Here is a 12188-nt window from a genome sequence, read left to right on the forward strand (position 1 = left end):
GTGTCATGCTAGTGTCCCTGCGACTGAGGTCTGACTGTGCGAGCGTCACTTTTTCACCTGGTGGTGAGTTTTGGTATACATTTTTGTTTTAAGATGCCTTTCGTTTCCCTATGCCTTGAATAGCATACAAACCAATTTCCAGCCAATTCTGTCTACTGGGTCAGTCTGCACATGGCTCCAAACACCATAGGTTATTTTATGGCCACCTTGTACATACACACAGAGTATACAGTCAGACAATATATAGGGGGCTGTCATAGTACCATGGATATATATCAGGCCAGAGCCATACACAGTGTATACAGGGAGCTGTCACAGTACCATGGATATACATCAGGCCTGAGCCATACACAGTGTATACAGGGAGCTGTCACAGTACCATGGATATATATCAGGCCAGAGCCATACACAGTGTATACAGGGAGCTGTCACAATGCCATGGATATACATCAGGCCTGGGCCATATACAGTGTATACAGGGAGCTGTCACAGTGCCATGGCTATACATCAGGCCAGAGCCATACACAGTGTATACAGGGAGCTGTCACAGTGCCATGGATATACATCAGGCCTGAGCCATACACAGTGTATACAGGGAGCTGTCACAGTACCATGGATATACATCAGGCCTGAGCCATACACAGTGTATACAGGGAGCTGTCACAGTACGATGGATATATATCAGGCCAGAGCCATACACACAGTGTATACAGGGACCAGTGATAGCACCATGGATATATACCAGGGCTGAGGCATACACAGTATATACAGGGAGCTGTCACAGTACCATGGATATACATCAGGCCCGAGCCATACACAGTATATACAGGGAGCTGTCACAGTACCATGGATATACATCAGGCCCGAGCCATACACAGTGTATACAGGGAGCTGTCACAGTACCATGGATATACATCAGGCCTGAGCCATACACAGTGTATACAGGGAGCTGTCACAGTACCATGGATATACATCAGGCCTGAGCCATACACAGTGTATACAGGGAGCTGTCACAGTACCATGGATATACATCAGGCCTGAGCCATACAAAGTGTATACAGGGAGCTGTCATAGTACCATGGATATACATCAGGCCTGAGCCATATACACAGTGTATACAGGGAGCTGTCACAGTACCATGGATATACATCAGGCCTGAGCCATACACAGTGTATACAGGGAGCTGTCATAGTACCATGGATATACATCAGGCCTCAGCCATACACAGTGTATACAGGGAGCTGTCATAGTACCATGGATATACATCAGGCCTGAGCCATATACACAGTGTATACAGGGAGCTGTCAGTGATCCCATTCTGGAGCATCTCTCCTCACAGGAGCACAATGTATGATGGAGAGCTGAGCTCTTGTCACTCTGCTGTACCCAATGCTTGCCCCTCTGCCCACATCTCTACAGTCCACCCACAGCCGATGGCACACTGCAGGCCAGCCTTCAAATCCTATTCCAGGTGCTCCCCAGCGCCCCCTATCTGCACTCGGACAGAAAATCATGCCATTTCGAGGATTGAGGCCTAGTCTAGAGAAACGACGCAAAATAAGGAAACCGGGAACGAAATCACATACTAAAAAATAAACGGCCACCCCCGTCCGCCTACCTTACGGATACGTCTTTTGAGAAGCGATTCAGCCGCAAACACTCGCTCCCCGACAGCGGACAGCTCCATATTTAGCACCGCGGGGCCGCGCAGCGCGCTCCCCGTGACGTCACCACCTGTTGCTAGAGACGATGCTAATATGGAAGGATGGACCTCTAGCGCTATTTGATTGGATGCCAAAAGTCTCCGCCCCTAAAGCTGCCCCAGCTCTGCCTCCCATTCGTCTGTCAGCCGCTCTCCTTGCCTGGCAGTAATCTTGTCGTTTCAGAGGAGGATGCGGCGTGAATGACAGCCGAGAGTGACGTCACGGGGGTGCTTCATTATAGCTGACGGCTCTTTTGTGTGGCTGTATTGTTTGTAGCTCGCACTCATGAGGTAATATCAGTCACGGAGAGCTGGTGTCAGTTTATAGCACAGCGCGGATACCGGCAACATGGCGGCTGCTGCAGTAACGGACTCACGTTACCAGAGAGCGGAGCCGCCTCACTGAATGTGTCCGTACGAAACACCAGGGTTTCCCTATTTCCTTCACAGTTTTCTGCCTAAATATCCCTATACATTTCAGGTGTTCCTACACTGAGGCTGTGGAAACCGCCTGTACATAATCCAGCCCGTGCTACATTGTGTAGGAGATGCCTCAGACCGCTGTGTGCAGACAGTTTCTGTCAGGGACTTTTTCTGACTGGAAAACAGCGTCTTAAAAATGTGACTTTTGTGGAGGATTAGTAAGCACATGCTGTTTTTTGTTTTTACACTGGAACATGCGACCTTTGACTAATTTTTAGTCCTTTTTTGTGTTTTAAATGGAAATATGGGGCACAGCGAAAAGATGTTTAAATAATAAACCCTCCAAAAACATGAAAAACCTGACAAAAAAAATGCACAAAACATGGTGCATTTGTGACGCCCTGGACCCCAGGGGTCACAGAATAACACCACACACACACCCCCTCCCCTGGTCAGGTATATCAGTCAAACAAAACCCTTGTTGCCTCCCTCCAGGGTCTGATGTCCACACCAGGTGGGGGGAAGCCAGGCGGTTGGCCCCACCCACCGAGGCGTTCACAGGCCTGGAGGCGGGAAAAAGGCAGTTAGTTGAGTTCAGGAGTTGAAGTGGAGAGGTGGAAGTGAGAGGAGCAAAGACTGTGTGTCTAGGTTGGAGCCCAGGCACCATCAGCAAGGTCGGCAGACGGTGGTGGCCATCTGCAGGAGTTGGTGGAGGTCAGCGGAACCGTAGGACCGGGGTCGGGCAGTGGCTCGCAGGTACCGAACCGGGGAGCAGATTGAAGCCAAGCACCAAGGCAGAGTACGCCGCCGTAAAGTGCAAATTATCTGATTGCGGTCTGGTCCTCAGGAGTTCATTCCCAACCAAGTCCCGTCAGAAGGCAACAGCCCAACCCGTCCGGATAAGTGCCACCGCCAAGGGCCAGAGATCCAAGGGCCATAACCTGCGGGCAAAACAGGCTCTCCCAACACGTACACGCCGGGGAGCAGACTACCCGTGGGAAGCCATAGGAGTCAAACACACACACACATAGGTGCAGGAAACGACAGCCACCATCAACCCGTCCGGGGAGAGTGAAAACACAGCAGCCGACTGTGGGCCCCATCCATCCAGCTGTTTGGTTTACCAGAGACTCTGTCCTTGTCTACCTGGGTGAGTACAACAGTGCCATCCGGCACCGCGCTGCACCGCAACGTTGCGCCCACGCTGCCTCCCCGCATCGGCACCTATACCTCCTCCCTATTCCTTAACCGGGGCCCCGGGACCAACAGCCCCTTCCCACGGAGGGGTCAACACCTTAGCTGCTCTCCGCCATCGTTCCTGGGATCCCCCGTCACCAGCAGCGGTGGTGCCCACCATCACCACAACCCCGTGGGTGGCGTCACGACCGACATCCCACCACAAACCTCCCCTTTTCACTCGTGGGCGAGGAGGCGCTGCTCGAGCCCCGGGTCCGGCCCCATGCTCGAGCCACTGATGAGCAGAAGCCCCGGACCCGATCGCCAGCGATTCCCCAGGCGAGCGGCGTTCCCAACCCCTCTGCCAGCGACAACTTGGCGTTACGAACAGGATCCTACCCGTCTACTTACCAATAGAAATGCGCCTTGCAGTCCCTGCCTGCGGTGTCCGGCCGAAAATTTGAAAATCCGCCATCTTGGGCGCGAAAGTTCCCGCTCGAGTAGTCTTCCCCGAGCAGGGAAGGCGCAAAGGTGAAGCCCCGCACCCAGGGAAAGGAGGTGCCGGAGAGAACCAATGGGGGGGTGGGTGAAGGCCTGTCTCTATCCCTTCGGTTACATAAGGGCAGGGACGCCAGGACTCTGCCATTCCATCCGGTTCCTGGAAGCACACGCGCAAGATGTCCGTCTTGTCCGGCAACCCTGAGATCCCACAGCCCGCGCCAGGAACAGCAGCGTGGGTGGAGGCCCGGAGAGCGCAGATGTGCTGCCGCCTGCAGGCCCAAGTCCGGTTCCTGATGGAGTGATGGATGTCCGAAATGGAGGAGGTGGCGGCGGCCGTGCGGAAATGCGAGGCGGAGGCAGTGCTGGAGGAGCGAGTAAGCGACCCACGTCCCTGTGTCCCGGAGGGACCGGTCGCTGCGGCTGAGGGGCCCGGTCTGTGTCCGTTCACCCTGCTGCCTCCCCAGCCACCGGTATCGGTTGTCGCTGCCCCGCCAATCGGTCCGCTGCCCCCAACACCGGCAGCGGAGTCTAATTCGCCCGCCCCAGAGGACATGCCTGTAGGCGCTGCCCGCGGATGACCCTATGAACAACCTGCACCGATCCCGTTACCGTGGAAGGTTCCTCGGGAGGTGTCCGTCCGTGAGGTGAAGCCGCCGGTCCCGGAAGCGACCGCTCCCAAGAGATCCCCGGCCCCGGCAGTCCGCCCGGCCACAGAAAAAGTGGAAGCAGCCAGCAGGTGAGGCCTGTCATCCCTGAACCCCACGCCTCGGCTGAGGCAGCGCCGGGTCGCCGCTGTAAGGCAGCATCCCAGGCCGCGTCACCGCAGGACTTCCCAGCGAGGGTATCGGTCGTAGCCGGTACGGGGGAGATCCGGCGGTGCCCGACCCGCGCGCAGCAGGGGTACGCAGATGCCCCCTTTTGGGATCGGCAGCCGAGCCAGCAGGGCCGCGAGATTGCTGCCAGGGACCAGCAGAGAGCTGAAGTGCTGGCCCGCACAATCCGGGAAAAAGACAATCTCCGGAACGCCACCTACCGGGTACGGGGCCCGATCTACGAGGGCCAGGTCAGGCGGTTCGATCCCCAGCGAGGATATGGCTTCATTTACGAGCCGGGCCTGGAGGGCAAAATCTTTGTGGCTCGCAGGGACATGAACTCCCATCTCCCGACGGGCCACCCTGGCCGTGACCTGCAACCGGGTGACCTGGTGACGTACACCTGACACTGCGGGGAGAGGGGCTTGTTCGCCCTTGATGTGAAGGAGAGAGAAAGCCACAGTGTACCTAGGCGGCCCCAGTCCCCTCCCCCACCGTACCGTCCGGATGTGGAGCTGGAGGAGTACGAGGAAGGCGACCTCAAGTAAAGGCAGCGGACCCCCGTTGCAGAAGAACCGTTGTCCCCGTTGGGACCATCAGTATGTTGTTGTCCCCTTTTTGCCACGTTATCTCCCTAAAGCTGCCCACATGAGAAACTGCCCATGAACACGGCCGAGAACTAGCAGGCCACCCATGAACTTGTGGGCTTGTAAATAATTCCGGGCTGGAGTTCCGTTAACCGCCTCCGGAGAGGCAGGTTGGAGGAGGGACCCGCAGCAGAGCAGGCTGGGGTCCGGTCACCACCAGGACCGGTGACCATCCTCCGGGGTCAGGGGTCCCCCTGGACGTGGGGCCCCCTGAATGACAGCCGGGTGCGACACACCGTACCCGTTCCCTCTTGGGCAACCTGGACCAGGTTCTGTTTTCCGGACTGGGGAAAAGGGGCGCTGCCCGCTTCTTAGGGGCAGCATCAAGGTTTAGGTTGTTTGGGTGGGAAATCGGAAGAACTGGGACCCGTCCGTTATTATTAAAAGTGTTTTTATTACCGTTAGTAAAGTTCAAAGTAACATGCCTCCCGTAAGGGAAGATTTAAAAATGCGTACAGTTTGTTTTATATTTTACAGAAAATAAAACCGGTGATGGACGGGCAGCCCGCGGACGGTCTGCGTTTTACCAAGGGGGAGTGTGACGCCCTGGACCCCAGGGGTCACAGAATAACACCACACACACATACCCTCCCCTGGTCAGGTACATCAGTCAAACAAAACCCTTGTTGCCTCCCTCCAGGGTCTGATGTCCACACCAGGTGGGGCGGAGCCAGGCAGTTGGCCCCACCCACCGAGGAGTTCACAGGCCTGGAGGTGGGAAAAAGGCAGTTAGTTGAGTTGAGGTGGAAGTGAGAGGAGCAAAGACTGTGTGTGTCTGGGTTGGAGCCCAGGCACCATCAGCAAGGTCAGCAGACGGTGGTGGCCGTCTGCAGGAGTTGGTGGAGGTCAGCGGAACCGTAGGACCGGGGTCAGGCGGTGGCCCGCCGGTACCGAACCAGGGAGCAGATTGAAGCCAAGCACCAAGGCAGGGTACTCAGACCCCGACTAGGCTCGGAAGCCGCCGTAAAGGTCAAATTCTCTGATTGCGGTCTGGTCCTCAGGAGTTCATTCCCAACCAAGTCCCGTCAGAAGGCAACAGCCCAACCCGTCCGGATAAGTGCCACCTCCAAGGGCCAGAGATCCAAGGGCCAGCGCCTGCGGGCAAAACTGGCTCTCCCGACACGTACACGCCGGGGAGCGGACTACCCGTGGGAAGCCATAGGAGTCAAACGCACATACATAGGTGCAGGAAACGACAGCCACCATCAACCCGTCCGGGGAGAGTGAAAACACCGCAGCCAATTGTGGGCCCCGTCCATCCAGCCGTTTGGTTTTCCAGAGACTCTGTTCTTGTCTACCTGAGTACAACAGTGCCATCCGGCACCGCGCTGCACTGCAACGTTGCGCCCACGCTGCCTCCCCACATCGGCACCTGCACCTATACCTCCTCCCTACTCCCTAACCGGGTCCCGGGACCAACAGCCCCTAGCCATGAAGGGGTCAACACCTTAGCTACTCTCCGCCATCGCTCTCGGGATCCCCCGTCACCAGCAGCGGTGGTGCCCACCATCACCACAACCCCTATGGGTGGTGTCACGACCGACATTCCACCACAAACCTCCCCTTTTCACTCGTGGGCGAGGAGGCGCTGCTCGAGCCCCGGGTCTGGCCCCGTGCTCGAGCCACCGAGGAGCAGAAGCCCCGGACCCGAGCGCCAGCGATTCCCCAGGCAAGCGGCGTTCCCAACCCTTCCGCCCGCGACACATTTTCTACCTTTCATAAAGAACGCAGTGAGAGTTCTCCGGTGTCACAGCCGGGAACGGCGGTCATGTAGGCACGACTATGTGATATGTATACTCCCGACTAGACGGCAGATAAAACTGCCCGCTGCGGGAGCACAACAATCATGCTCATCCACAAGACCTACCATTCATAAAGAACGTAGTGAGGGTTCTCTGGTGTCACAGCCGGGAACGGCAGTCATGTAGGCACGACTATGTGATATGTATACTCCCAACTAGACGGCAGATGAAACTGTGCCCTCTGCGGGAGCACAACAGTCATGCTCATCCACAAGACCTATATAGCTTCCTGTCCCAATTTGCAGGGGGGCCCAGGACTCCACTGTTGAAGCCAGAAAATGTGTTTGGTTGGATGGTAGATAAAGGCTTCCAGTCTGTTTCCCCAGTACCACTCAGCCATTCACATGGTCCAGTCTCAATAGCCAAGAGTATGGATCACATAATCCTCCTTCATCCTACCATGGTGAATCCCAGGAGATAAGTGAACCTACACTGGCACACTCCAAGGATCTCTTTACATTTACATGTATTGATTCTGGCCCCTTGCCCTGCACATTTCAAGACGGACACGAGGAGATCAAGTGTAGTGATGCCTAAATATCTGATTATCCACAGTCAGAAGAAGATGATGGTGGGGGACGCAAATTACTGTCTAAAGAGGTGGATGATGATGAGACAGTTACCAACAAGTCGTGTTGTTAAGTCAACAAGTCAGGAGTAGGACCAGAGTGCGGAAGAGGGGGTGGACGATGATATCACTGACCCATCTTGGGAAGCTGGCTTGCAGAGCGAGGACAGCAGTGCAGAGTTGGAGTGATTTACAGTACTGCAACAGGCAGGAAAAGAAAGGCAGTGGAGTGGCGAGCGGGAGTAGGCCTTAGGCCCAGTGCCCACGCTGTGTAGTTTTGACGCATATTTTCAGAAATCTGCAGCAAAATCTGCATGTCCATTGTGAAGCCAGCAAAGTCTATGAGAATTGAGAAGTGCTGTGCCACATTGAGTATTTTTCCCTTGCGTATTTGGTGCAGATTTCATTTTTTCTGCACCAAATCTGCACCAAATACGCAAGGGAAAAATAAGCAATGTGGGCACAGCACTTCTGAATTCTCATAGACTTTGCTAGCTTCACAATGGACACACAGATTTTGCTGTAGATTTCTGAAAATACGCGTCAAAACTACACAGCGTGGGAACTGGGCATTAGGCTATGTGCCCACGGGACTCTATCTGCGGATGTTTCTGCATCAAAATCCGCAGCTTTCCCCCCGGAATCCGCACCTTTTCATAGGTGCTGATGTGCTGCAGATTTCTGGAAAATCCGCGGCTTTTCCGCGAGAAATCCGCGGCAAAATCCGCACATTTTCCGCAGCGTGGGCACATAGCCTTATACTGTTGCTCATAGCACAAACAAGCGGCAAGTTCCCAGTACAAGGGTTAGGGGTTACCCAGTCTGGTGCTTTTTTTAAAGAAAATATAGTGCATAGAATAATAAAGCCTATGAGTCCCACTCAATAATGGGAAAAAATTGTATTCTGAGGCCCTCCTCTACGTGTCTTCCAGGATGTTTTGAGTCCCTCCATCTAATTTATGACAGCCTGTGCATAATATGCTTTACTAATCTGGGAGTCCCACTCTTAGTAATGGGCATTCTTTTGCTTTTTTTTTTGGAGGCCTTCCTCGACGTGTCTTCAAGAGTGTATTTGAGTCCTTCAAATTTTTGGCAGCACTTCCACATAATGCAACTGCATAGGGTTTACAAGTTTAGGTGTCCCACTCTTTAATAATGGGAAAAAAAACTATTCAGATGCCTTCTTCTACGTGTCTTCCAGGATGTATTTGAATACCTCCTAATTTTTGGCAGCCCTTGCACATAGTACATAGGCTTTAAGAGTCTAGGAGTCCTACTACCTAACAATTTTAGCAGAATGTGTATGAGGCCCTCCCTTATGTGTAAGGCAGTCACAGTTCTTCCTTCTTTCATTGTATGCGTATGAGCCCCTGCCTTGACACGTTTCCCCTAAGGTTGATCAGGAGGCCAATCACAATGCGTGCCATGTAGATAACACGATGGACATCATGCACACTCTCCTCTCAGGAGCGGGTCGGCTGCATGTATTTCTATGGAGTTGCACGCTCGTGTCCGGCGAGCGTTAGGCCGTGCTGGGTGATGCAATGCGAGACTCGCGCGAGTCCCTCGCAAGTGTGACTCTGGCTTTATTTTGATAAGGCAAGATAAAGCCTGACAGTGGCTGCAGCCTGTAACCGTAGGCTTTACCTGTGCTGGGTATCAGAATATGGGAGGCTCTACGCCGATTTGTTTTATTTATTCATTTATTTTTATACCATACCACTATACTGACCCGCAGACAGTTGCACTGCTTTCACCGCCCACCGGCCGCCCTGGCACCTGTGATTGGTTGCAGTCAGCTGACACCCTGCCACTCAGGGTGGGGGCATGGCTATCTGCAACCAATTTCACGGTGGGCGAGGAAAGCAGTGAATATTCCATGAAGGTTAATTATTGGCTCCGGAAGGGAATACGTGGCTTGGAAGCAGCTTGCCGCCATGACGGATCTTTAGTGAGTACACCGCGCATGCTCCTACTCCCCTATCTCTTCTACCAACTTTTTTAATCTCTGGATTCTGGTTCCCATTGACTTATATGGGTACTTGATTCTGGACCGCATCTGTATTTTTTTTTTTTTTTTAAATTTAGCAGGGACCCGCCAGTCCCAGTTATCTGAGAGACCTCCCAGCTCTACTCTAGTTTATTGGCATAAAAATAAAAAGTTTTACATTTTAACCAAATTTTCGTTTTTTTTTTTTTTTTTTCACAAACTGAAAAAATATTGTCTTAAATTTACCCGTGACATGTAGTACAATAACTCACAACAAAACAATCTCAGAATCATTGGGATCCATTGAAGCATTCCACAGTCATAACCTCATAAAGGGACAATGGTCGGACATGTGAAATATTAGCCTGGTCATTAAGGTCAAATCATCAAGGTGTTAAATACTTGAAACTTTCAAAAGTGCGACTTTAACCCCTTTCCAACCAAGGATGTACTGATACGTCCTATTTTAACGGAACTTAACGACCAAGGACGTACCAGTACGTGATGGGCAGTACGGCTCTTTTTGATGATTCGGTTCCCATGGCTCAGCTCACCAAAAAGAGCCAAGCTCTTTTGGATCGTTCATGGATCCCTATAAAATATGTATTCGCCCCAAGTGAAGAAATATTAAGGAAGTTTTTAATGTGCTCGAAAGCCCGCCCACCCACTGATGAAACCCCGCCCACTTGCAATGGGCCAATGAAAATACTGAGTGGGTGGGGTTTTGTTCAGATGGGTGGGGTTTCACCCACCAAACACTCAAATTTTACGCCCAGTGTGAGCCATTTAGAGAATTTAGTGGCTCTCACTGGGGTGCCGACTCCTGTCAGCCACAGCAGGGAACTGGATCTTTGTGTTGGATCGTTTGCATCTGACACATCACTAGGGGGCACAGGGGGCTGTGCACCCACGATCACCGCCGGGGACTCAACTTACCGAACAGCTGAGCCCTGGATCTCACAGCCAGGGACAGTACCTGTGCCATGCCAGGCTATTTAACCCCCTAAATGCTGCGATCGATACCGATCACGGCACTTAGGAGATTGAGAGAGAGATCGCACTCCCTCTCCCCTCTGATTTAATCGCGAGGGCCCGATTGTTGTCATGGTGACCCGAGGTCATCATGACGACCTCCTGGTCACCTCACTATGGATAGCCTGTGTGATTATTCTCTGATAGCTGCAATATTCTGCAGTGATCAAGCACTGCAGAACATTGCAGCTGCGATCAGAGTATTGTGGGGTGATGTCCCATAAAGAAAGTTTAACCCTTTCACGACCGGCCGATTTTTCGCTTTCCGTTTTTTTTTTCGCCATTCTTTTTCTGAGAGACGTAACTTTTTTATTTTTCAGTCAATATGGTCATGTGAGGGCTCATTTTTTGCGGAACGAGCTGTACTTTTAAATGAAACCATCAGTTTTACCATATTGTGTACTAGAAAATGGCAAAAAAATTCCAAATGCTGAAAAATTGCAAAAAAGTGCGATAGCACTATGGTTTTTGAGATATTTTATTCACTGTGTTCACTATATGGTAAAACTGATGTGTGGGTGTGATGCCTCAGGTCAGTGCGAGTTCGTAGACACCAAACATGTATAGGTTTACTTTTATATAAGGGGTTAAAAAAAAATCGGAAGTTTGTCCGAAAAAAGTGGCGCACGTTTTACGCCATATTCCGTGACCCGTAGCGTTCTCATTTTTCGGGATCTTAGGCTCAATGACGGCTTATTTTTTGCGTCTCGAGCTGACGTTTTTAACGGTACCATTTTTGCGCAGATGCTACGTTTTGATCGCCTCTTATTGCATTTTGCGCAAAAGTTGTGGCGACAAAAAAACGTCGTTTTGGCGTTTGGAATTTTTTTGCCGCTACGCCGTTTACTGATCAGATTAATTGATTTTATATTTTGATAGATCGGGCGTTTCTGAACGCGGCGATACCAAATGTGTGTATATTTTTTATTTTTTTAACCCTTTAATTTTTAATGGGGCGAATGGGGGGTGATTTGAACTTTTAGGTTTTTTTGTTTTTTTTTAATTTTTTAAAACTTATTTTTTTACTTTTTTTTTTTATTTTACTAGTCCCCCTAGGGGGCTATTGCGATCAGCATTCCGATCGCTCTGCAGTATCTGCTGATCACAGCTGGAAGGCTGTAAACAGCAGATACGCTGTCTTTCTCTTTTGCTGTGCCCCGGGCACAGCGAAAGTGAAACCAATTCATGTGTAGTACAGGAGTCATCACATGACCCTGTACTACCATGACAACTATCGGGAGTCACGTGATCGCGTCACGTGACTTCCGGTTTCGGCGGTAAGTAAAACTTTACCGCGATTGCGCTTATAATGGCGCTGTCATGTATTGACAGCGCCATTATAAGGGGTTAATCGGCACGAGCAGATAACGATTCTGCTCGTGCCTAGCAGGCACACATCTCAGCTGTGAAAATCAGCTGAGATGTGTGCCGATCGCGGCATGCTGCCGCCGGAGGACCGCGGGCAGTAAGATTATGTCATTTAGGACGTAATTTTACGGCCCGCGGTCGTTAAGGGGTTAAAAAAAACAAATTCC

At 51.9% G+C, this 12188-nt stretch overlaps 1 protein-coding gene across 2 annotated transcripts in view; it reads right to left on the reverse strand.

The window, feature by feature from the left end:
- The window catches only part of CBX8 (chromobox 8), a 29291-nt gene extending 27294 nt beyond the window's left edge, over positions 1-1997 (reverse strand). Inside the window, exon 1 of one of the 2 annotated variants that reach the window (XM_075349705.1) lies at positions 1619-1997. In XM_075349705.1, coding sequence (XP_075205820.1) covers positions 1619-1687 — 69 coding nt within the window. In that variant the 5' untranslated portion in view covers positions 1688-1997. The remainder of the gene's footprint in view (positions 1-1618) is intronic. The other variant, XM_075349707.1, reaches the window with a different exon arrangement.
- Between the last annotated feature and the right edge of the window lie 10191 nt (positions 1998-12188).

Source organism: Anomaloglossus baeobatrachus, chromosome 5 (genome assembly GCF_048569485.1).
Source record: "Anomaloglossus baeobatrachus isolate aAnoBae1 chromosome 5, aAnoBae1.hap1, whole genome shotgun sequence".
Classification (NCBI taxonomy): domain Eukaryota; kingdom Metazoa; phylum Chordata; class Amphibia; order Anura; family Aromobatidae; genus Anomaloglossus; species Anomaloglossus baeobatrachus.